At 42.4% G+C, this 24,791-nt stretch overlaps 1 protein-coding gene across 1 annotated transcript in view; it reads right to left on the minus strand.

Annotated features, from left to right (window-relative positions):
- PLRG1 (pleiotropic regulator 1) overlaps positions 1 to 24,791 on the minus strand; it is a 204,430-nt gene that overhangs the window by 42,557 nt on the left and 137,082 nt on the right. Inside the window, exon 12 of the mRNA XM_053703756.1 lies at positions 3,059 to 3,167. Coding sequence (XP_053559731.1) covers positions 3,059 to 3,167 — 109 coding nt within the window. The remainder of the gene's footprint in view (positions 1 to 3,058; positions 3,168 to 24,791) is intronic.

The raw sequence follows: 24,791 nt of genomic DNA on the forward strand, positions 1-24,791 counted from the left end.
TTACAGAGCAACGTTTTTAATCACAGTCAATATATAAGTCTCACAGCTCTGCTGAGAGAATCTACCTCCCTCCAAAGAAGTTTGAAGACCCCTGAGTTCTGTTAGAGATGAACCGGATCATGCAGGAAATACAAGAGTAACTGACTGGAATTTTTTGATGCGTAGCAAAGAGCGCCAAAAACGGCCCATCCCCCTCACACACAGCAGTGAGAGAGAAACGAAACTGTCACAATTAAAACAAGCAACTGCCAAGTGGAAAAATAATGCCCAAATATTTATTCACTCAGTACCTCAGAAAATGTAAACGATTCTACATTCCAGCAAAAACGTTTAACATAGTAAATACCTATTAAAAGGTTTAATGTACTTTTAACAGAGTAATTCCGGTGAAATACCATCCCCAGAATACTGAAGTGTAGAGTATACATACATGTCATTATAACGGTATGGCAGGATTTTCTCATCAATTCCATTCAGAAAATAAAAACTGCTACATACCTCAATGCAGATTCATCTGCCCGCTGTCCCCTGATCTGAAGCTTTTACCTCCCTCAGATGGCCGAGAAACAGCAATATGATCTTAACTACTCCGGTTAAAATCATAGTAAAAACTCTGGTAGATTCTTCTTCAAACTCTGCCAGAGAGGCAATAACACGCTCCGGTGCTATTGTAAAATAACAAACTTTTGATTGAAGTTATAAAAACTAAGTATAATCACCATAGTCCTCTCACACATCCTATCTAGTTGCTGGGTGCAAGAGAATGACTGGGAGTGACGTAGAGGGGAGGAGCTATATGCAGCTCTGCTGGGTGAATCCTCTTGCATTTCCTGTTGGGGAGGAGTTATATCCCAGAAGTAATGATGACCCGTGGACTGATCACACATAACAGAAGAAAGCACAACTGTCCTCGACAGGGATAGTAGTACGCTTTGCTAGAGTAGAAACTGCTCCCTCCAAATTAGGAACTGTCTGCCATAAGTCCCGTGTGGTGGCGTCTATTGGAAACATTTTTCTAAAAATAGGAGGGGGAGAGAACGGCACACCTGGTCTATCCCATTCCTTATTAATAATTTATGTAAACCTTTTAGGTATTGGAAAAACATCAGTACACACCGGCACTGCATAGTATTTATCCAGTCTACACAATTTCTCTGGCACTGCAATTGTATCACAGTCATTCAGAGCAGCTAAAACCTCCCTGAGCAACACGCGGAGGTGTTCAAGCTTAAATTTAAATGTAGAAATATCAGAATCAGGCATCTTTCCTGAGTCAGAAACATCACCCACAGACTGAAGCTCTCCTTCCTCAGCTTCTGCATATTGTGAGGGAGTATCAGACATGGTTCTTAAAGCGTCAGTATGCTCTGCATTTCGTCTAACCCCAGAGCTATCTCGCTTACCTCTAAATTCAGGTAGTCTGGCTAATACCGCTGACAGTGTATTATCCATGACTGCCGCCATGTCTTGTAAAGTAATCGCTATGGGCGCCCTAGATGTACTTGGCGCCATTTGAGCGTGAGTCCCTTGAGCGGGAGTCAAAGGATCCGACACGTGGGGAGAGTTAGTCGGCATAACTTCCCCCTCGTCAGATTCCTCTGGTGATAAATTTTTTAAAGACAAATTATGATCTTTATTGCTTAAGGTGAAATCAGTACATTTGGTACACATTCTAAGAGGGGGTTCCACCATGGCTTTTAAACATAATGAACAAGGAGTTTCCTCTATGTCAGACATGTTTGTACAGACTAGCAATGAGACTAGCAAGCTTGGAAAACACTTTAAATCAAGTTAACAAGCAAATATAAAAAACGGTACTGTGCCTTTAAGAGAAACAAATGTCAAAATTTGAAAAACAGTGAAAAAAGGCAGTAAATCAAACGAAATTTTTACAGTGTATGTAATAAGCTAACAGAGCATTGCACCCACTTGCAAATGGATGATTAACCCCTTAGTTCAAAAAACGGATAAAAAAAACGATAGACTTTTTTTTAACAGTCACAACAAACTGCCACAGATCTGCTGTGGCCCTACCTTCCCCAATAAACGACTTTGGAAAGCCTTTGAGCCCTTTAGAGATGTCCTATAGCATTCAGGGGACTTCTGAGGGAAGCTGGATATCTCAGTCTGTAATTTTAACTACGCAAAAAAGTGCTAAAATAGGCCCCTCCCACTCATACTACAACAGTGGAAAGCCTCAGGAAACTGTTTCTAGGCAAAATTTAAGCCAGCAATGTTGAAAAAACTAGGCCCCAATGAAGTTTTATCACCAAAGCATATATAAAAATGATTAACCATGCCAGCAAACTTTTTATATTGCAATTTTATAAGGGTATTACCCCTGAGATTAAGCATGATACCAGTCGCTATTAAATCACTGTATTCAGGCTTAACTTACATTAATCCGGTATCACAATTTTTTCTAGAAATGGAAAATGCTAGAAAATGCTGCTAACTGCACATACCTCATAGCAGAGTAACCTGCACGCCATTCTCCCGCTGAAGTTACCTCTCTCCTCAGACATATGTGAGAACAGCAATGGATCTTAGTTACAAACTGCTAAGATCATAGAAAACTCAGGCAGATTCTTCTTCTATTTACTGCCTTGGATAAAATAGTACAACTCCGGTACCATTTAAAATAACAAACTTTTGATTGAAGATAAAAAACTAACTATATTTCACCACTCTCTCTTACTACCTCCATGGGTGTTGAGAGTTGCAAGAGAATGACTGGATATGGCAGTTAGGGGAGGAGCTATATAACAGCTCTGCTGTGGGTGTCCTCTTGCAACTTCCTGTTGGGAATGAGAATATCCCACAAGTAATGGATGATCCGTGGACTGGATACACCTTACAAGAGAAATGTATAGAAATAAATTGGAAAGTTTTGTGTCAATTTAAGTAGATCTATACCTTTTTAATACTGATCAGAATCATTAACTCTTATATAGCCTGAAGGTGTAAATTAAATCTACATCAGTACTAAAACTGTACAAAGGTAAGTTTACTGCTATGTAACACACACACACAAATCTTTCCATGAAAAAGTACTTACAGTCTTGGATGTAATACAACAGATCTGACAGATTTCTTGTGATTTGTTAAAGTGACACGTGTCTTTCCACCCACCATATCCCAAAGTCGTATTGTGGTATCATGACTTCCTAAACAAAAAACAAAAACAGTGTGTCACAACTAATAAGCAGGTTTCTGTGTTAAAAAAAATAAATAAATAAAAACCATCCCCAAACCTAGTGCACAACACTAACATAGCTGTTTAACATGAAGGCACAGCTCAGTCAGAGGTATTAGAAGATTCTATACATTTGGGGCCACAATTGCATTTACACGAGTGAGATATTTGCGCTCCACTCAGTTACATCGACACATGCAAACATGCACTGGTATAACAGGTTCAGCGCAATGCTAACGTGACCTTGGGTTCGCATTGCAGGAAAAGTTTGCTCAGTAGGTCCTGATAATATTCATCCAAGGGTTTTAGAAGAACTTCGATCAGTGCTAACTGTCCCATTAACTGCTCTGTTAAATCAGTCACTATTACCAGGAGCTGTTCCAGATGATTGGAGAATAGCAAATTTAATACCTCTTCATAAAAACAAAATTTATGCTTACCTGATGAATTTATTTATTTCTTGACACAATGAGTCCACGGATCATCATTAATTACTGTTGGGAATATCACTCCTGCCCAGCAGGAGGCGGCAAAGAACACCACAGCAAAGCTGTTAAATATCACCTCCCTTCTATCCCACTCCAGTCATTCGACCGAAGTAAAGGAGAGAAAGGTGCAGAGGTGTCTGAGGTTTATAAAATACTAACAACCTGTTTAAATAACAGGGTGGGCCGTGGACTCATCGTGTCAAGAAAGAAATACATTTATCAGGTAAGCATAAATTTTGTTTTCTTTCCAATGACGCTATGAGTCCACGGATCATCATTAATTACTGTTGGGAATCAATACCCAAGCTAGAGTACACAGATAAGGGAGGGACAAGACAGGAAACCTAAACGAAAGGCACCACTGCTTGAAGAACCTTTCTCCCAAAAACGACCTCAGTCGAGGCTAAAAAATCAAATTTATAAAAGTTTGAAAAAGAGGGAAGAGAGGACCAAGTTGCAGCCTTGCAAAACTGTTCCATAAAGGCTTCATTTTGAAAGCCCAGGAAAAGGAAACAACCCTTATAAAAAACAGAATTTATGCTTACCTGATAAATTACTTTCTCCAACGGTGTGTCCGGTCCACGGCGTCATCCTTACTTGTGGGAATATCTCTTCCCCAACAGGAAATGGCAAAGAGTCCCAGCAAAGCTGGCCATATAGTCCCTCCTAGGCTCCGCCCACCCCAGTCATTCGACCGACGGACAGGAGGAAAAAAGAAAATAGGAGAAACCATATGGTACCGTGGTGACTGTAGTTAGAGAAAATAATTCATCAGACCTGATTAAAAAACCAGGGCGGGCCGTGGACCGGACACACCGTTGGAGAAAGTAATTTATCAGGTAAGCATAAATTCTGTTTTCTCCAACATTGGTGTGTCCGGTCCATGGCGTCATCCTTACTTGTGGGAACCAATACCAAAGCTTTAGGACACGAATGAAGGGAGGGAGCAAATCAGGTCACCTAAACGGAAGGCACCACGGCTTGCAAAACCTTTCTCCCAAAAATAGCCTCCGAAGAAGCAAAAGTATCAAATTTGTAAAATTTGGCAAAAGTGTGCAGTGAAGACCAAGTTGCTGCCTTACATATCTGATCAACAGAAGCCTCGTTCTTGAAGGCCCATGTGGAAGCCACAGCCCTAGTGGAGTGAGCTGTGATTCTTTCAGGAGGCTGCCGTCCGGCAGTCTCGTAAGCCAATCGGATGATGCTTTTAAGCCAAAAAGAAAGAGGTAGAAGTCGCTTTTTGACCTCTCCTTTTACCAGAGTAGACAACAAACAGAGAAGATGTTTGTCTGAAATCTTTTGTAGCTTCTAAATAGAATCTTAGAGCACGGACTACGTCCAAATTGTGTAACAAACGTTCCTTCTTTGAAACTGGATTCGGACACAAAGAAGGTACAACTATCTCCTGGTTAATATTTTTGTTAGAAACAACCTTTGGAAGAAAAACAGGCTTAGTACGCAAAACCACCTTATCTGCATGGAACACCAGATAGGGCGGAGCACACTGCAGAGCAGATAACTCTGAAACTCTTCTAGCAGAAGTAATAGCAACCAAAAACAAAACTTTCCAAGATAACAACTTAATATCTATGGAATGTAGAGGTTCAAACGGAACCCCTTGAAGAACTGAAAGAACTAAATTTAAACTCCAGGGAGGAGTCAAAGGTCTGTAAACAGGCTTGATCCTAACCAGAGCCTGAACAAATGCTTGAACATCTGGCATAGTTGCCAGTCGTTTGTGTAGTAAGACAGATAAAGCAGAAATCTGTCCCTTTAGAGAACTCGCAGATAATCCTTTATCCAAACCTTCTTGCAGAAAGGAAAGAATCTTAGGAATTTTAATCTTATTCCAAGGTAATCCTTTGGATTCACACCAGCAGATATATCTTTTCCATATCTTATGGTAAATCTTTCTAGTTACCGGTTTTCTGGCCTGAACCAGAGTATCAATCACAGAATCTGAAAACCCACGCTTTGATAGAATCAAGCGTTCAATCTCCAAGCCGTCAGCTGGAGGGAGACCAGATTTGGATGATCGAATGGACCCTGAACAAGAAGATCCTGTCTCAAAGGTAGCTTCCATGGTGGAACCGATGACATATTCACCAGGTCTGCATACCAAGTCCTGCGTGGCCATGCAGGGGCTATCAAGATCACCGAGGCCCTCTCCTGTTTGATCCTGGCTACCAGCCTGGGAATGAGAGGAAACGGTGGAAACACATAAGCTAGGTTGAAGGTCCAAGGCGCTACTAGTGCATCCACTAGAGTCGCCTTGGGATCCCTGGATCTGGACCCGTAGCAAGGAACTTTGAAGTTCTGATGAGACGCCATCAGATCCATGTCTGGAATGCCCCATAGTTGCGTCAACTGGGCAAAGATCTCCGGGTGGAGTTCCCACTCCCCCGGATGGAATGTCTGACGACTCAAATAATCAGTTTCCCAGTTTTCCACACCTGGAATGTGGATTGCAGATAGGTGGCAGGAGTGATTCTCCGCCCATTGTATTATTTTGGTCACTTCTTTCATCGCCAGGGAACTCCTTGTTCCCCCCTGATGATTGAGATACGCAACAGTCGTCATGTTGTCGGATTGGAATCTTATGAATCTGGCCTTTGCTAGCTGAGGCCAAGCCTTGAGAGCATTGAATATTGCTCTTAGTTCCAGAATGTTTATCGGGAAAAGAGACCCTTCCCGAGACCACAGTCCCTGAGCTTTCAGAGATTCCCAGACCGCGCCCCAGCCCACTAGGCTGGCGTCGGTCGTGACGATGACCCACTCTGGACTGCGGAAGCTCATTCCCTGGGATAGGTGATCCTGGGTTAGCCACCAACGGAGTGAGTCTCTGGTCTTCTGATCTACTTGAATCACTGGAGACAAGTCTGTATAATCCCCATTCCACTGTTTCAGCATGCAAGCTATGGAACGACGTGGAACAGAATGAAGAACTTGACAAGCGCTTAGAAGTTTTGACTTTCTGACATCTTCATTTCTAAGGAATCTATTATTGTTCCCAAGAAGGGAACTCTGGTTGACGGAGACAGAGAACTTTTTTCTATGTTCACCTTCCATCCGTGAGATCTGAGAAAGGCCAGAACGATGTCTGTATGAGCCTTTGATTTCGAAAGGGACGACGCTTGTATTAGAATGTCGTCCAAGTATGGTACTACTGCAATGCCCCTCGGTCTTAGAACCGCTAGAAGGGACCCGAGTACCTTTGTGAAAATCCTTGGAGCAGTGGCTAATCCGAATGGGAGGGCCACAAACTGGTAATGTTTGTCCAGAAAGGCGAACCTTAGGAACTGATGATGTTCTTTGTGGATAGGAATATGTAGGTACGCATCCTTTAGATCCACGGTAGTCATAAATTGACCTTCCAGGATAGTGGGTAGAATGGTTAGAATGGTTTCCATTTTGAACGATGGTACCCTGAGAAATTTGTTTAGGATCTTTAAATCCAGAATTGGTCTGAAGGTTCCCTCTTTTTTGGGAACTACGAACAGATTTGAGTAAAATCCCATTCCTTGTTCCGACATTGGAACGGGGTGTATCACTCCCATCTTTAACAGGTCTTCTACACAATGTAAGAACGCCTGTCTCTTTATTTGGTTTGAGGATAAGTGAGACATGTGGAACCTTCCCCTTGGGGGTAGTTCCTTGAATTCCAGAAGATAACCCTGAGAAACTATTTCTAGCGTCCAGGGATCCTGAACATCTCTTGCCCAAGCCTGAGCAAAGAGAGAGTGTCTGCCCCCCACTAGATCCGGTCCCGGATCCGGGGCCACTCCTTCATGCTGTTTTGTTAGTAGCGGCAGGCTTCTTGGCCTGCTTACCCTTGTTCCAGCCTTGCATCGGTTTCCAGGCTGGTTTGGACTGTGAGGTATTACCCTCTTGCTTAGAGGATGCAGAATTAGAGCCCGGTCCGGTCCTGAAATTACGAAAGGAACGAAAATTAGACTTATTCTTGGCCTTGAAAGGCCTATCTTATGGGAGGGCGTGACCCTTTCCCCCAGTGATGTCTGAGATAATCTTTCAATTCTGGTCCAAAGAGAGTTTTACCCTTGAAGGGGATGTTAAGCAATTTTGTCTTGGATGATACATCCGCTGACCAAGACTTTAGCCAAAGCGCTCTGCGCGCCACAATTGCAAACCCAGAATTTTTCGCCGCTAATCTAGCTAATTGCAAAGCAGCATCTAAAATAAAAGAGTTAGCCAACTTAAGTGCGTGAACTCTGTCCATAACCTCCTCATATGGAGTCTCTCTACTGAGTGACTTTTCTAGTTCCTCGAACCAGAACCACGCTGCTGTAGTGACAGGAACAATGCACGAAATAGGTTGTAGAAGGTAACCTTGCTGTACAAAAATCTTTTTAAGCAAACCTTCCAATTTTTTATCCATAGGATCTGTGAAAGCACAACTATCCTCGATAGGAATAGTAGTGCGCTTGTTTAGAGTAGAAACTGCCCCCTCGACCTTAGGGACTGTCTGCCATAAGTCCTTTCTGGGGTCGACCATAGGAAATAATTTCTTAAATATAGGAGGGGGAACAAAAAGGTATGCCGGGCTTCTCCCACTCCTTATTCACTATGTCCGCCACCCGCTTGGGTATAGGAAAAGCGTCGGGGTGCATCGGAACCTCTAGGAACTTGTCCATCTTGCATAATTTTTCTGGAATGACCAAGTTGTCACAATCATCCAGAGTAGATAACACCTCCTTAAGCAGTGCGCGGAGATGTTCTAATTTAAATTTAAATGTCACAACATCAGGTTCAGCCTGTTGGGAAATTTTTCCTGAATCTGAAATTTCCCCATCTGACCAAACCTCACTCATGGCCCCTTCAGATTGGTGTGAGGGTATGACAGAACAATTATCATCAGCGCCCTCCTGCTCTTCAGTGTTTAAAACAGAGCAATCGCGCTTTCTCTGATATGCAGGCATTTTGGATAAAATATTTGCTATGGAGTTATCCATTACAGCCGTCAATTGTTGCATGGTAATAAGCATTGGCGCGCTAGAAGTACTAGGGGCCTCCTGCGTGGGCAAAACTGGCGTAGACACAGGAGATGATGTAGAACCATGTCTACTCCCTTCATCTGAGGAATTATCTTGGGCAATTTCATTATCTGTGGCAGTACTGTCCTTACTTTGTTTGGACGCTATGGCACAATTATCACACAATTTTGAAGACACATTGGCTTTCATACATATAGAACATAGCTTATCTGAAGGCACAGACATGTTAAACAGGCTTAAACTTGTCAATAAAGCACAAAAACCGTTTTAAAACAAAACCGTTACTGTCTCTTTAAATTTTAAACAGAGCACACTTTATTACTGAATATGTGAAAAAATATGAAGGAATTGTTCAAAATTTACAAAAATTTCACCACAGTGTCTTAAAGCATTAAAAGTATTGCACACCAATTTTCAGAGCTTTAACCCTTAAAATAACGAAACCGGAGCCGGTTACAGATTTAACCCCTATACAGTCCCAGCTACAGCCTTTGCTGTGACTTTACCAAGCCCAGAGGGGAATACGATACCAAATGACGCCTTTTAGGAACTTTTCCAACTACTTTCAGGTCCTCACACATGCATCTGCATGTCTTGCTCTCAAAAACAACTGCGCAGTAATGGCGCGAAACTGAGGCTCGGCCTACAACTGGGAAGGCCCTTCCTGACTGGAAAAGGTGTCTAACATAGTGCCTGACGTTAAAAAACGTTCCCCAAGTTTATAAGTGTGAAATATCAGCATAAACATGTATAAAATGTCCAAATAAAGCAATCGATTTAGCCCATAAAAGTGTCTACCAGTCTTATAGCCCATATTAAGCCCTTTATTCTGTTTGAGACTAAGAAAATGGCTTACCGGTCCCCATGAGGGGAAATGACAGCCTTCCAGCATTACACAGTCTTGTTAGAAATATGGCTAGTCATACCTTAAGCAGAAAAGTCTGCTAACTGTTTCCCCCAACTGAAGTTACTTCATCTCAACAGTCCTATGTGGAAACAGCAATCGATTTTAGTTACTGTCTGCTAAAATCATCTTCCTCTCACAAACAGAATTCTTCATCCTTTTCTGTTTCAGAGTAAATAGTACATACCAGCACTATTTTAAAATAACAAACTCTTGATAGTAGAATAAAAAACTACAACTAAACACCACAAACTCTTAACCATCTCTGTGGAGATGTTGCCTGTGAAACGGCAAAGAGAATGACTGGGGTGGGCGGAGCCTAGGAGGGACTATATGGCCAGCTTTGCTGGGACTCTTTGCCATTTCCTGTTGGGGAAGAGATATTCCCACAAGTAAGGATGACGCCGTGGACCGGACACACCAATGTTGGAGAAAGAGCCGTTACTCCCTCGGGAGGCTGCTGTCCAGCAGTTTCATAGGCAAAGCAAATGATAGTCTTCAGCCACAAAGAAAGAGAAGTAGTCGTAGGTTTCTGTCCCTTACGTTAACAGAATACTTAAGAAAATCCTTAGTCGCCTGTAAATAGAATTTTAGTGCATGTACCACATCCAGATTGTGTAGAAGCCACTCCTGCCGAGAAGAAGGATAAGGACACATGGAAGGAACAGCAATCTCCTGATTAATGTTCCGGTCTGAAACAACTTTAGGGAGAAACCCTAATTTAGTACGTAAAACCACCCTATCCGATTAAAAAATAAGGTAAGGAGACTCATACTGTAATACAGAGAGCTCTGAAACTCTACAAGCAGATGAAATGGCGACAAGAAGCAAAACTTTCCAAGATAACAACTTAATATCTAAGGAATGCATCTACTCAAACAGAGCTTCTTGGAGAAAGGACAGCATTCTAGGAATCCGAACTCTACTCAAAGAGTAGCCCTTGGATTCACACCAGAATAGATATTTACGCCATATCTTATGGTAAATCTTCCAAGTCACAGGCTTACAAGCCTGAATCATGGTCTCAATGGCCGGTTCCGAAAATCCACGCTTGGATAAAATTAAGCGTTCAATCTTGAAGCAGTCAGCTTCAGAGAAACTAGATTTGGATGAAAGAAGGGTCCTTGAAGTAGAAGGTCCTTCCTCAAAGGAAGTCTCCAAGGTGGAAGAGATGACATGTCCACCAGGTCTGCATACCAAATCCTGCGAGGCCACGCCAGTGTAAGGAAAGCATAATTTATGTAAGAACTTACCTGATAAATTCATTTCTTTCATATTAGCAAGAGTCCATGAGCTAGTGACGTATGGGATATACATTCCTACCAGGAGGGGCAAAGTTTCCCAAACCTCAAAATGCCTATAAATACACCCCTCACCACACCCACAATTCAGTTTAACGAATAGCCAAGAAGTGGGGTGATAAAAAAGTGCGAAAGCATATAAAATAAGGAATTGGAATAATTGTGCTTTATACAAAATCATAACCACCACAAAAAAAGGGCGGGCCTCATGGACTCTTGCTAATATGAAAGAAATGAATTTATCAGGTAAGTTCTTACATAAATTATGTTTTCTTTCATGTAATTAGCAAGAGTCCATGAGCTAGTGACGTATGGGATAATGACTACCCAAGAAGTGGATCTTTCCACACAAGAGTCACTAGAGAGGGAGGGATAAAATAAAGACAGCCAATTCCTGCTGAAAATAATCCACACCCAAAATAAAGTTTAACGAAAAACATAAGCAGAAGATTCAAACTGAAACCGCTGCCTGAAGTACTTTTCTACCAAAAACTGCTTCAGAAGAAGAAAATACATCAAAATGGTAGAATTTAGTAAAAGTATGCAAAGAGGACCAAGTCGCTGCTTTGCATATCTGGTCAACCGAAGCTTCATTCCTAAACGCCCAGGAAGTAGAAACTGACCTAGTAGAATGAGCTGTAATCCACTGAGGCGGAATTTTACCCGACTCAACATAGGCAAGATGAATTAAAGATTTCAACCAAGATGCCAAAGAAATGGCAGAAGCTTTCTGGCCTTTTCTAGAACCGGAAAAGATAACAAATAGACTAGAAGTCTTACGAAAAGATTTCGTAGCTTCAACATAATATTTCAAAGCTCTAACAACATCCAAAGAATGCAACGATTTCTCCTTAGAAATCTTAGGATTAGGACATAATGAAGGAACCACAATTTCTCTACTAATGTTGTTGGAATTCACAACTTTAGGTAAAAATTCAAAAGAAGTTCGCAACACCGCCTTATCCTGATGAAAAAATCAGAAAAGGAGACTCACAAGAAAGAGCAGATAATTCAGAAACTCTTCTGGCAGAAGAGATGGCCAAAAGGAACAAAACTTTCCAAGAAAGTAATTTAATGTCCAATGAATGCATAGGTTCAAACGGAGGAGCTTGAAGAGCTCCCAGAACCAAATTCAAACTCCAAGGAGGAGAAATTGACTTAATGACAGGTTTTATACGAACCAAAGCTTGTACAAAACAATGAATATCAGGAAGAATAGCAATCTTTCTGTGAAAAAGAACAGAAAGAGCAGAGATTTGTCCTTTCAAAGAACTTGCGGACAAACCCTTATCTAAACCATCCTGAAGGAACTGTAAAATTCTCGGTATTCTAAAAGAATGCCAGGAAAAATGATGAGAAAGACACCAAGAAATATAAGTCTTCCAGACTCTATAATATATCTCTCGAGATACAGATTTACGAGCCTGTAACATAGTATTAATCACAGAGTCAGAGAAACCTCTGACCAAGAATCAAGCGTTCAATCTCCATACCTTTAAATTTAAGGATTTCAGATCCTGATGGAAAAAAGGACCTTGTGACAGAAGGTCTGGTCTTAACGGAAGAGTCCACGGTTGGCAAGAGGCCATCCGGACAAGATCCGCATACCAAAACCTGTGAGGCCATGCCGGAGCTACCAGCAGAACAAACGAGCATTCCTTCAGAATCTTGGAGATTACTCTTGGAAGAAGAACTAGAGGCGGAAAGATATAGGCAGGATGATACTTCCAAGGAAGTGATAATGCATCCACTGCCTCCGCCTGAGGATCCCGGGATCTGGACAGATACCTGGGAAGTTTCTTGTTTAGATGGGACGCCATCAGATCTATTTCTGGAAGTTCCCACATTTGAACAATCTGAAGAAATACCTCTGGGTGAAGAGACCATTCGCCCGGATGCAACGTTTGGCGACTGAGATAATCCGCTTCCCAATTGTCTACACCTGGGATATGAACCGCAGAGATTAGACAGGAGCTGGATTCCGCCCAAACCAAAATTTGAGATACTTCTTTCATAGCCAGAGGACTGTGAGTCCCTCCTTGATGATTGATGTATGCCACAGTTGTGACATTGTCTGTCTGAAAACAAATGAACGATTCTCTCTTCAGCAGAGGCCAAAACTGAAGAGCTCTGAAAATTGCACGGAGTTCCAAAATATTGATCGGTAATCTCACCTCCTGAGATTCCCAAACTCCTTGTGCCGTCAGAGATCCCCACACAGCTCCCCAACCTGTGAGACTTGCATCTGTTGAAATTACAGTCCAGGTCGGAAGCACAAAAGAAGCCCCCTGAATTAAACGATGGTGATCTGTCCACCATGTTAGAGAGTGTCGAACAATCGGTTTTAAAGATATTAATTGAGATATCTTCGTGTAATCCTTGCACCATTGCTTCAGCATACAGGGCTGAAGAGGTCGCATGTGAAAACGAGCAAAGGGGATCGCGTCCGATGCAGCAGTCATAAGACCTAGAATTTCCATGCATAAGGCTACCGAAGGGAATGATTGTGACTGAAGGTTTCGACAAGCTGAAATCAACTTTAGACGTCTCTTGTCTGTTAAAGACAGAGTCATGGACACTGAATCCATCTGGAAACCCAGAAAGGTTACCCTTGTCTGAGGAATCAAAGAACTTTTTGGTAAATTGATCCTCCAACCATGATCTTGAAGAAACAACACAAGTCGATTCGTATGAGATTCTGCTAAATGTAAAGACTGAGCAAGTACCAAGATATCGTCCAAATAAGGAAATACCACAATACCCTGTTCTCTGATTACAGACAGCAGGGCACCAAGAACCTTTGTAAAAATTCTTGGAGCTGTAGCTAGGCCAAACGGCAGAGCCACAAACTGGTAATGCTTGTCCAGAAACGAGAATCTCAGGAACTGATAATGATCTGGATGAATCGGAATATGCAGATATGCATCCTGTAAATCTATTGTGGACATATAATTCCCTTGCTGAACAAAAGGTAAGATAGTCCTTACAGTTACCATCTTGAATGTTGGTATCCTTACATAACGATTCAAAATTTTTAGATCCAGAACTGGTCTGAAAGAATTCTCCTTCTTTGGTACAATGAAGAGATTTGAATAAAACCCCATCCCCTGTTCCGGAACTGGAACTGGCATAATTACTCCAGTCAACTCTAGATCTGAAACACATTTCAGAAATGCTTGAGCTTTTACTGGATTTACTGGGACACGGGAAAGAAAAAATCTCTTTGCAGGAGGTCTCAACTTGAAACCAATTCTGTACCCTTCTGAAACAATGCTCTGAATCCAAAGATTGTGAACAGAATTGATCCAAATTTCCTTGAAAAAACATAACCTGCCCCCTACCAGCTGAGCTGGAATGAGGGCCGCACCTTCATGTGGACTTAGAAGCAGGCTTTGCCTTTCTAGCTGGCTTGGATTTATTCCAAACTGGAGATGGTCTCCAAACTGAAACTGCTCCTGAGGATGAAGGATCAGGCTTTTGTTCTTTGTTGAAACGAAAGGAACGAAAACGATTATTAGCCCTGTTTTTACCTTTAGATTTTTTATCCTGTGGTAAAAAAGTTCCTTTCCCACCAGTAACAGTTGAAATAATGGAATCCAACTGAGAACCAAATAATTTGTTACCCTGGAAAGAAATGGAAAGTAAAGTTGATTTAGAAGCCATATCAGCAATCCAAGTTTTAAGCCATAAAGCTCTTCTAGCTAAAATAGCTAGAGACATAAACCTGACATCAACTCTGATAATATCAAAAATGGCATCACAGATAAAATTATTAGCATGTTGAAGAAGAATAATAATATCATGAGAATCACGATGTGTTACTTGTTGCGCTAAAGTTTCCAACCAAAAAGTTGAAGCCGCAGCAACATCAGCCAAAGATATAGCAGGTCTAAGAAGATTACCTGAACACAGATAAGCTTTTCTTAGAAAGGACTCAATTTTCCTATCTAGAGGATCCTTAAACGAAGTACCATCTGACGTAGGAATAGTAGTACGTTTAGCAAGGGTAGAAATAGCCCCATCAACTTTAGGGATCTTGTCCCAAAATTCTAATCTGTCAGACGGCACAGGATATAATTGCTTAAAACGTTTAGAAGGAGTAAATGAATTACCCAAATTATCCCATTCTTTGGAAATTACTGCAGAAATAGCATCAGGAACAGGAAAAACTTCTGGAATAACTACAGGAGATTTAAAAACCTTATTTAAACGTTTAGATTTAGTATCAAGAGGACCAGAATCCTCTATTTCTAAAGCAATTAGGACTTCTTTAAGTAAAGAACGAATAAATTCCATTTTAAATAAATATGAAGATTTATCAGCATCAACCTCTGAGACAGAATCCTCTGAACCAGAGGAATCATCAGAATTAGAATGATGATGTTCAGTTAAAAATTCATCTGTAGGGAGAGAAGTTTTAAAAGATTTTTTACGTTTACTAGAAGGAGAAATAACAGACATAGCCTTCTTTATGGATTCAGAAACAAAATCTCTTATATTATCAGGAACATTCTGCACCTTAGATGTTGAAGGAACTGCAACAGGCAATGGTACTTTACTAAAGGAAATATTATCTGCTTTAACAAGTTTGTCATGACAATCAATACAAACAACAGCTGGAGGAATAGCTACCAAAAGTTTACAGCAGATACACTTAGCTTTGGTAGATTCAGCACTTGACAGCGATTTTCCTGTAGTATCTTCTGACTCAGATGCAACGTGAGACATCTTGCAATATGTAAGAGAAAAAACAACATATATATAAAGCAAAATTGATCAAATTCCTTAAATGACAGTTTCAGGAATGGGAAAAAATGCCAAAGAACAAGCTTCTAGCAACCAGAAGCAATAAAAAATGAGACTTAAATAATGTGGAGACAAAAGTGACGCCCATATTTTTTCGCGCCAAATAAGACGCCCACATTATTTGGCGCCTAAATGCTTTTTGGCGCCAAAAATTACGCCACATCCGGAACGCCGACATTTTTGGCGCAAAATAACGTCAAAAAATGACGCAACTTCCGGCGACACGTATGACGCCGGAAACGGAAATAGAATTTTTGCGCCAAAAAAGTCTGCGCCAAGAATGACGCAATAAAATGAAGCATTTTCAGCCCCCGCGAGCCTAACAGCCCACAGGAAAAAAGTCAAATTTTAAGGTAAGAAAAATGTTAAAATGCATTATCCCAAATATGAAACTGACTGTCTGAAAATAAGGAAAGTTGAACATTCTGAGTCAAGGCAAATTAATGTTTGAATACATATATTTAGAACTTTATAAACAAAGTGCCCAACCATAGCTAGGAGTGTTACAGAAAATAAGACTTACTTACCCCAGGACACTCATCTACATATAGTAGATAGCCAAACCAGTACTGAAACGAGAATCAGCAGAGGTAATGGTATATATAAGAGTATATCGTCGATCTGAAAAGGGAGGTAAGAGATGAATCTCTACGACCGATAACAGAGAACCTATGAAATAGACCCCTTAGAAGGAGATCACTGCATTCAAATAGGCAATACTCTACTCACATCCCTCTGACATTCACTGCACGCTGAGAGGAAAACCGGGCTCCAACTTGCTGCGGAGCGCATATCAACGTAGAATCTAGCACAAACTTACTTCACCACCTCCATCGGAGGCAAAGTTTGTAAAACTGAATTGTGGGTGTGGTGAGGGGTGTATTTATAGGCATTTTGAGGTTTGGGAAACTTTGCCCCTCCTGGTAGGAATGTATATCCCATACGTCACTAGCTCATGGACTCTTGCTAATTACATGAAAGAAATAGGTATGCGAGACTGAAATTCCAAGGTACCGTCAGAGCGTCTATCAGTAATGGATCGCCAACAGACAGCAATTGTGGGTCCACTTAATGATCTTGGCTACCTCTGTCATGGCCAAGGAACTCCGAGTTCCTCCCTGACGGGTGATGTAAGCCAGAGAGGTTATATTATCCAACTGGAACCTGATGAACCGGGCTGAAGCTAACTAAGGCCAGACCAGGAGAACATTGAAGATTGCTCTCAATTCCAGAATGTGTATGTGTAGAACAGAATCCGACAGAGTCCATGTTCCCTGAGCCTTTAGAGAGCCCCAAACTACTCCCCATCCCAGAAGGCTGGGATCTGTTGTCACAATCACCCAGAAAGATCTGCAAAAGAAGATTTCCTGGGAGGGATACTCCTGAGACAACCACCAAAAGTAGAGATCCCTTGTCTCCTGCTCCAGCTGTAATAGCAGAGACAGATCCGCATAATCTCCTTTCCACTGCCTGAGCATGATTAACTGCAGAAGTCTGAGGTGGAAACGAGTGAACGGGATGATGTCCAGTGCCGCTACCATCAGTCCAATTACCTCCATGCACTGAGCCACTGATGGCCGCAGAGAGGACTGAAGTGCTAGACAAGAATCGAAAAAACATAATTTATGCTTACCTGATAAATTTATTTCTCTTGTAGTGTATTCAGTCCACGGGTCATCCATTACTTATGGGATATATTCCCTTCCCAACAGGAAGTTGCAAGAGGATCACCCAAGCAGAGCTGCTATATAGCTCCTCCCCTCACATGTCATATCCAGTCATTCGACCGAAACAAGACAAGAAAGGATAAACCATAGGGTGCAGTGGTGACTGGAGTTTTAATTAAAAATTTAGATCTGCTTTAAAAAAAATACAGGGCGGGCCGTGGACTGAATACACTACAAGAGAAATAAATTTATCAGGTAAGCATAAATTATGTTTTCTCTTGTTAAGTGTATTCAGTCCACGGGTCATCCATTACTTATGGGATACCAATACCAAAGCTAAAGTACACGGATGATGGGAGGGACAAGGCAGGAACTTAAACGGAAGGAACCACTGCCTGTAGAACCTTTCTCCCAAAAACAGCCTCCGAAGAAGCAAAAGTGTCAAATTTGGAAAATTTGGAAAAAGTGTGAAGCCAAGACCAAGTTGCAGCCTTGCAAATCTGTTCAACAGAGGCCTCATTCTTAAAGGCCTAGGTGGAAGCCACAGCTCTAGTGGAATGAGCTGTAATTCTTTCAGGGGGCTGCTGTCCAGCAGTCTCATAGGCTAAACGTATTATGCTACGAAGCCAAAAAGAGAGAGAGGTTGCCGAAGCTTTTTGACCTCTCCTCTGTCCAGAGTAAACGACAAACAGGGAAGAAGTTTGACAAAAATCTTTAGTTGCCTGTAAATAGAACTTCAGGGCACGGACTACGTCCAGATTATGCAAAAGTCGTTCCTTCTTTGAAGAAGGATTAGGACATAATGATGGAACAACAATCTCCTGATTGATATTCCTGTTAGAAACTACCTTAGGTAAAAACCCAGGTTTAGTACGCAGAACTACCTTGTCTGAATGGAAAATCAGATAAGGAGAATCACAATGTAAGGCAGATAACTCAGAGACTCTTCGAGCCGAGGAAATAGCCATCAAAAACAGAACTTTCCAAGATAAAAGCTTAATATCAATGGAATGAAAGAGTTCAAACGGAACACCTTGAAGAACTTTAAGAACCAAGTTTAAGCTCCACGGCGGAGCATCAGTCTTAAACACAGGCTTAATCCTAGCCAAAGCCTGACAAAAAGCCTGGACGTCTGGAACTTCTGCCAGACGTTTGTGTAAAAGAATAGACAGAGCAGAAATCTGTCCCTTTAACGAACTAGCAGATAAGCCCTTTTCTAAACCCTCTTGTAGAAAGGACAATATCCTAGGAATCCTAACCTTACTCCATGAGTAACTCTTGGATTCGCACCAATATAAATATTTACGCCACATCTCATGGTAAATTTTTCTGGTAACAGGCTTCCGTGCCTGTATTAAGGTATCAATAACTGACTCCGAGAAGCTACGCTTTGATAGTATCAAGCGTTCAATCTCCATGCAGTCAGCCTCAGAGAAATTAGATTTGGATGTTTGAAAGGACCTTGTATTAGAAGGTCCTGCCTCAGAGGCAGAGACTATGGTGGACAGGACGACATGTCCACTAGGTCTGCATACCACGTCCTGCATGGCCACACAGGCGCTATCAGAATCACTGATGCTCTCTCCTGTTTGATCTTGGCAATCAGTCGAGGCAGCAGCGGAACCGGTGGAAACACATAAGCCATGTTGAAAACCCAAGGGGCCGCTAGAGCATCTATCAGCGCCGCTCCCGGGTCCCTGGACCTGGATCCGTAACGAGGAAGCTTGGCGTTCTGGCGAGACGCCATGAGATCCAGTTCTGGTTTGCCCCAACGATGATTTAGAGGAATTGTAAACTGGCACTACACACGTATGCTAAGTAAGGAAAAAGAATCTGTAAAACAGATTCCGGTGCTGTCCCTTTAAATTAATATTAACAGAGGAGAGACAGAAAAGACAGGGGCTTAAATAGCACTCATCCTTACTAGATAATAGTAATTATAGATATAAAACTTATATACTTTAATATTTAAGGTTAAAATAGGGTAGAACACCCCTAATATTCCCTAAACCCACTACCATAGAAAACAAAAAGCAAAAAACAGAATTTATGTTTACCTGATAAATTACTTTCTCCAACGGTGTGTCCGGTCCACGGCGTCATCCTTACTTGTGGGATATTCTCTTCCCCAACAGGAAATGGCAAAGAGCCCAGCAAAGCTGGTCACATGATCCCTCCTAGGCTCCGCCTACCCCAGTCATTCGACCGACGTTAAGGAGGAATATTTGCATAGGAGAAACCATATGATACCGTGGTGACTGTAGTTAAAGAAAATAAATTATCAGACCTGATTAAAAAACCAGGGCGGGCCGTGGACCGGACACACCGTTGGAGAAAGTAATTTATCAGGTAAACATAAATTCTGTTTTCTCCAACATAGGTGTGTCCGGTCCACGGCGTCATCCTTACTTGTGGGAACCAATACCAAAGCTTTAGGACACGGATGAAGGGAGGGAGCAAATCAGGTCACCTAAATGGAAGGCACCACGGCTTGCAAAACCTTTCTCCCAAAAATAGCCTCAGAAGAAGCAAAAGTATCAAACTTGTAAAATTTGGTAAAAGTGTGCAGTGAAGACCAAGTCGCTGCCCTACATATCTGATCAACAGAAGCCTCGTTCTTGAAGGCCCATGTGGAAGCCACAGCCCTAGTGGAAGGAGCTGTGATCCTTTCAGGAGGCTGCCGTCCGGCAGTCTCGTAAGCCAATCTGATGATGCTTTTAATCCAAAAAGAGAGAGAGGTAGAAGTTGCTTTTTGACCTCTCCTTCTACCAGAATAAACAACAAACAAGGAAGATGTTTGTCTAAAATCCTTTGTAGCATCTAAATAGAATTTTAGAGCGCGAACAACATCCAAATTGTGCAACAAACGTTCCTTCTTCGAAACTGGTTTCGGACACAGAGAAGGCACGACTATCTCCTGGTTAATGTTTTTGTTAGAAACAACTTTTGGAAGAAAACCAGGTTTAGTACGTAAAACCACCTTATCTGCATGGAACACCAGATAAGGAGGAGAACACTGCAGAGCAGATAATTCTGAAACTCTTCTAGCAGAAGAAATTGCAACCAAAAACAAAACTTTCCAAGATAATAACTTAATATCAACGGAATGTAAGGGTTCAAACGGAACCCCCTGAAGAACTGAAAGAACTAAGTTGAGACTCCAAGGAGGAGTCAAAGGTTTGTAAACAGGCTTGATTCTAACCAGAGCCTGAACAAAGGCTTGAACATCTGGCACAGCTGCCAGCTTTTTGTGAAGTAACACAGACAAGGCAGAAATCTGTCCCATCAAGGAACTTGCAGATAATCCGTTTTCCAATCCTTCTCGAAGGAAGGATAGAATCTTAGGAATCTTAACCTTGTCCCAAGGGAATCCTTTAGATTCACACCAACAGATATATTTTTTCCAAATTTTGTGGTAAATTTTTCTAGTTACAGGCTTTCTGGCCTGAACAAGAGTATCAATAACAGAATCTGAGAACCCTCGCTTTGAGAAGATCAAGCGTTCAATCTCCAAGCAGTCAGCTGGAGTGGGACCAGATTCGGATGTTCGAACGGACCTTGAACAAGAAGGTCTCGTCTCAAAGGTAGCTTCCATGGTGGAGCCGATGACATATTCACCAGATCTGCATACCAAATCCTGCGTGGCCACGCAGGAGCTATCAAGATCACCGACGCCCTCTCCTGATTGATCCTGGCTACCAGCCTGGGGATGAGAGGGAACGGCGGGAATACATAAGCTAGTTTGAAGGTCCAAGGTGCTACTAGTGCATCTACTAGAGTCGCCTTGGGATCCCTGGATCTGGACCCGTAGCAAGGAACCTTGAAGTTCTGACGAGAGGCCATCAGATCCATGTCTGGAATGCCCCACAGTTGAGTGATTTGGGCAAAGATTTCCGGATGGAGTTCCCACTCCCCCGGATGCAATGTCTGACGACTCAGAAAATCCGCTTCCCAATTTTCTACTCCTGGGATGTGGATTGCAGACAGGTGGCAGGAGCGAGTCTCCGCCCATTGAATGATTTTGGTCACTTCTTCCATCGCCAGGGAACTCCTTGTTCCCCCCTGATGGTTGATGTACGCAACAGTCGTCATGTTGTCTGATTGAAACCGTATGAACTTGGCCCTCGCTAGCTGAGACCAAGCCTTGAGAGCATTGAATATCGCTCTCAGTTCCAGAATATTTATCGGTAGAAGAGATTCTTCCCGAGACCAAAGACCCTGAGCTTTCAGGGATCCCCAGACTGCGCCCCAGCCCATCAGACTGGCGTCGGTCGTGACAATGACCCACTCTGGTCTGCGGGAGGTCACCCCTTGTGACAGGTTGTCCATGGACAGCCACCAACGGAGTGAGTCTCTGGTCCTCTGATTTACTTGTATCTTCGGAGACAAGTCTGTATAGTCCCCATTCCACTGACTGAGCATACACAGTTGTAATGGTCTCAGATGAATGCGCGCAAAAGGAACTATGTCCATTGCCGCTACCATCAAACCTATCACTTCCATGCACTGCGCTATGGAAGGAAGAGGAACGGAATGAAGTATCCGACAAGAGTTTAGAAGTTTTGTTTTTCTGGTCTCTGTCAGAAAAATCCTCATTTCTAAGGAGTCTATTATTGTTCCCAAGAAGGGAACTCTTGTCGACGGAGATAGAGAACTCTTTTCCACGTTCACTTTCCATTCGTGAGATCTGAGAAAGGCCAGGACTATGTCCGTGTGAGCCTTTGCTTGAGGAAGGGACGACGCTTGAATCAGAATGTCGTCCAAGTAAGGTACTACAGCAATGCCCCTTGGTCTTAGCACCGCCATAAGGGACCCTAGTACCTTTGTGAAAATCCTTGGAGCAGTGGCTAATCCGAAAGGAAGCGCCACGAACTGGTAATGCTTGTCCAGGAATGCGAACCTTAGGAACCGATGATGTTCCTTGTGGACAGGAATATGTAGATACGCATCCTTTAAATCCACCGTGGTCAAGAATTGACCTTCCTGGATGGAAGGATTGTTCGAATGGTTTCCATTTTGGACGATGGAACCTTGAGAAACTTGTTTAGGATCTTGAGATCTAAGATTGGTCTGAACGTTCCCTCTTTTTTGGGAACTACGAACAGATTGGAGTAGAACCCCATCCCTCGTTCTTTTAATGGAACAGGATGAATCACTTCCAGAAGATAACCTTGGGAGACTATTTCTAGCGCCCAAGGATCCAGAACATCTCTTGCCCAAGCCTGAGTGAAGAGAGAGAGTCTGCCCCCCACCAAATCCGGTCCCGGATCGGGGGCCCGCATCTCATGCTGTCTTGGGAGCAGTGGCAGGGTTCTTGGCCTGCTTTCCTTTGTTCCAGCCTTGCATTGGTCTCCAGGCTGGATTGGCTTGAGAAGTATTACCCTCCTGCTTAGAGGACGTAGCACTTGGGGCTGGTCCGTTTCTGCGAAAGGGACGAAAATTAGGTTTATTTTTGGCCTTGAAAGACCTATCCTGAGGAAGGGCGTGGCCCTTGCCCCCAGTGATATCAGAGATAATCTCTTTCAAGTCAGGGCCAAACAGTGTTTTCCCCTTGAAAGGAATGTCGAGCAATTTGTTCTTGGAAGACGCATCCGCTGACCAAGATTTTAACCAAAGCGCTCTGCGCGCCACAATAGCAAACCCAGAATTTTTCGCCGCTAACCTAGCCAATTGCAAGGTGGCGTCTAGGGTGAAAGAATTAGCCAATTTAAGAGCACGAATTCTGTCCATAATCTCCTCATAAGAAGAAGAATTACTAATAATCGCCTTTTCTAGCTCATCGAACCAGAAACACGCGGCTGTAGTGACAGGGACAATGCATGCAATTGGTTGTAGAAGGTAACCTTGCTGAACAAACATCTTTTTTAGCAAACCTTCTAATTTTTTATCCATAGGATCTTGGAAAGCACAACTATCTTCTATGGGTATAGTGGTGCGCTTGTTTAGAGTAGAAACCGCCCCCTCGACCTTGGGGACTGTCTGCCATAAGTCCTTTCTGGGGTCGACTATAGGACACAATTTTTTTAAATATGGGGGGAGGTACGAAAGGTATACCGGGCCTGTCCCATTCTTTATTAACAATGTACGCCACCCGCTTGGGTATAGGAAAAGCTTCGGGGGGCCCCGGGGCCTCTAGGAACTTGTCCATTTTACATAGTGTTTCTGGAATGACCAGATAATCACAATCATCCAAATTGGATAACACCTCCTTAAGCAGAGCGCGGAGATGTTCCAACTTAAATTTAAAAGTAATCATATCAGGTTCAGCTTGTTGAGAAATTTTTCCTGAATCTGAAATTTCTCCCTCAGACAAAACCTCCCTGGCCCCCTCAGACTGGTGTAGGGGCCCTTCAGAAACAATATCATCAGCGTCCTCATGCTCTTCAGTATTTTCTAAAACAGAGCAGTCGCGCTTTCGCTGATAAGTGGGCATATTGGCTAAAATGTTTTTGATAGAATTATCCATTACAGCCGTTAATTGTTGCATAGTAAGGAGTATTGGCGCGCTAGATGTACTAGGGGCCTCCTGTATGGGCAAGACTGGTGTAGACGAAGGAGGGGATGATGCAGTACCATGCTTACTCCCCTCACTTGAGGAATCATCTTGGGCATCATTTTTACTAAATTTTGTGTCACATAAATCACATCTATTTAAATGAGAAGGAACCTTGGCTTCCCCACATTCAGAACACAGTCTATCTGGTAGTTCAGACATGTTAAACAGGCATAAACTTGATAACAAAGCACAAAAAACGTTTTAAAATAAAACCGTTACTGTCACTTTAAATTTTAAACTGAACACACTTTATTACTGCAATTGCGAAAAAGTATGAAGGAATTGTTCAAAATTCACCAAAATTTCACCACAGTGTCTTAAAGCCTTAAAAGTATTGCACACCAAATTTGGAAGCTTTAACCCTTAAAATAACGGAACCGGAGCCGTTTTTATATTTAACCCCTTTACAGTCCCTGGAATCTGCTTTGCTGAGACCCAACCAAGCCCAAAGGGGAATACGATACCAAATGATGCCTTCAGAAAGACTTTTCTATGTATCAGAGCTCCACACACATGCAGCTGCATGTCAAGCTGTTCTCAAAAACAAGTGCGCCATACCGGCGCGAAAATGAGGCTCTGACTATGATTAGGGAAAGCCCCTATAGAATAAAGTGTCTAAAACAGTGCCTGCCGATATTATTTTACAAAATACCCAGATTAAATGATTCCTCAAGGCTAAATATGTGTAAATATGATCGATTTAGCCCAGAAAATGTCTACAGTCTTAATAAGCCCTTGTGAAGCCCTTATTTACTGTCTGAATAAAAATGGCTTACCGGATCCCATAGGGAAAATGACAGCTTCCAGCATTACATCGTCTTGTTAGAATGTGTCATACCTCAAGCAGCAAAAGACTGCTCA

The sequence above is a fragment of the Bombina bombina genome, chromosome 2 (genome assembly GCF_027579735.1).
Source record: "Bombina bombina isolate aBomBom1 chromosome 2, aBomBom1.pri, whole genome shotgun sequence".
Taxonomy (NCBI): domain Eukaryota; kingdom Metazoa; phylum Chordata; class Amphibia; order Anura; family Bombinatoridae; genus Bombina; species Bombina bombina.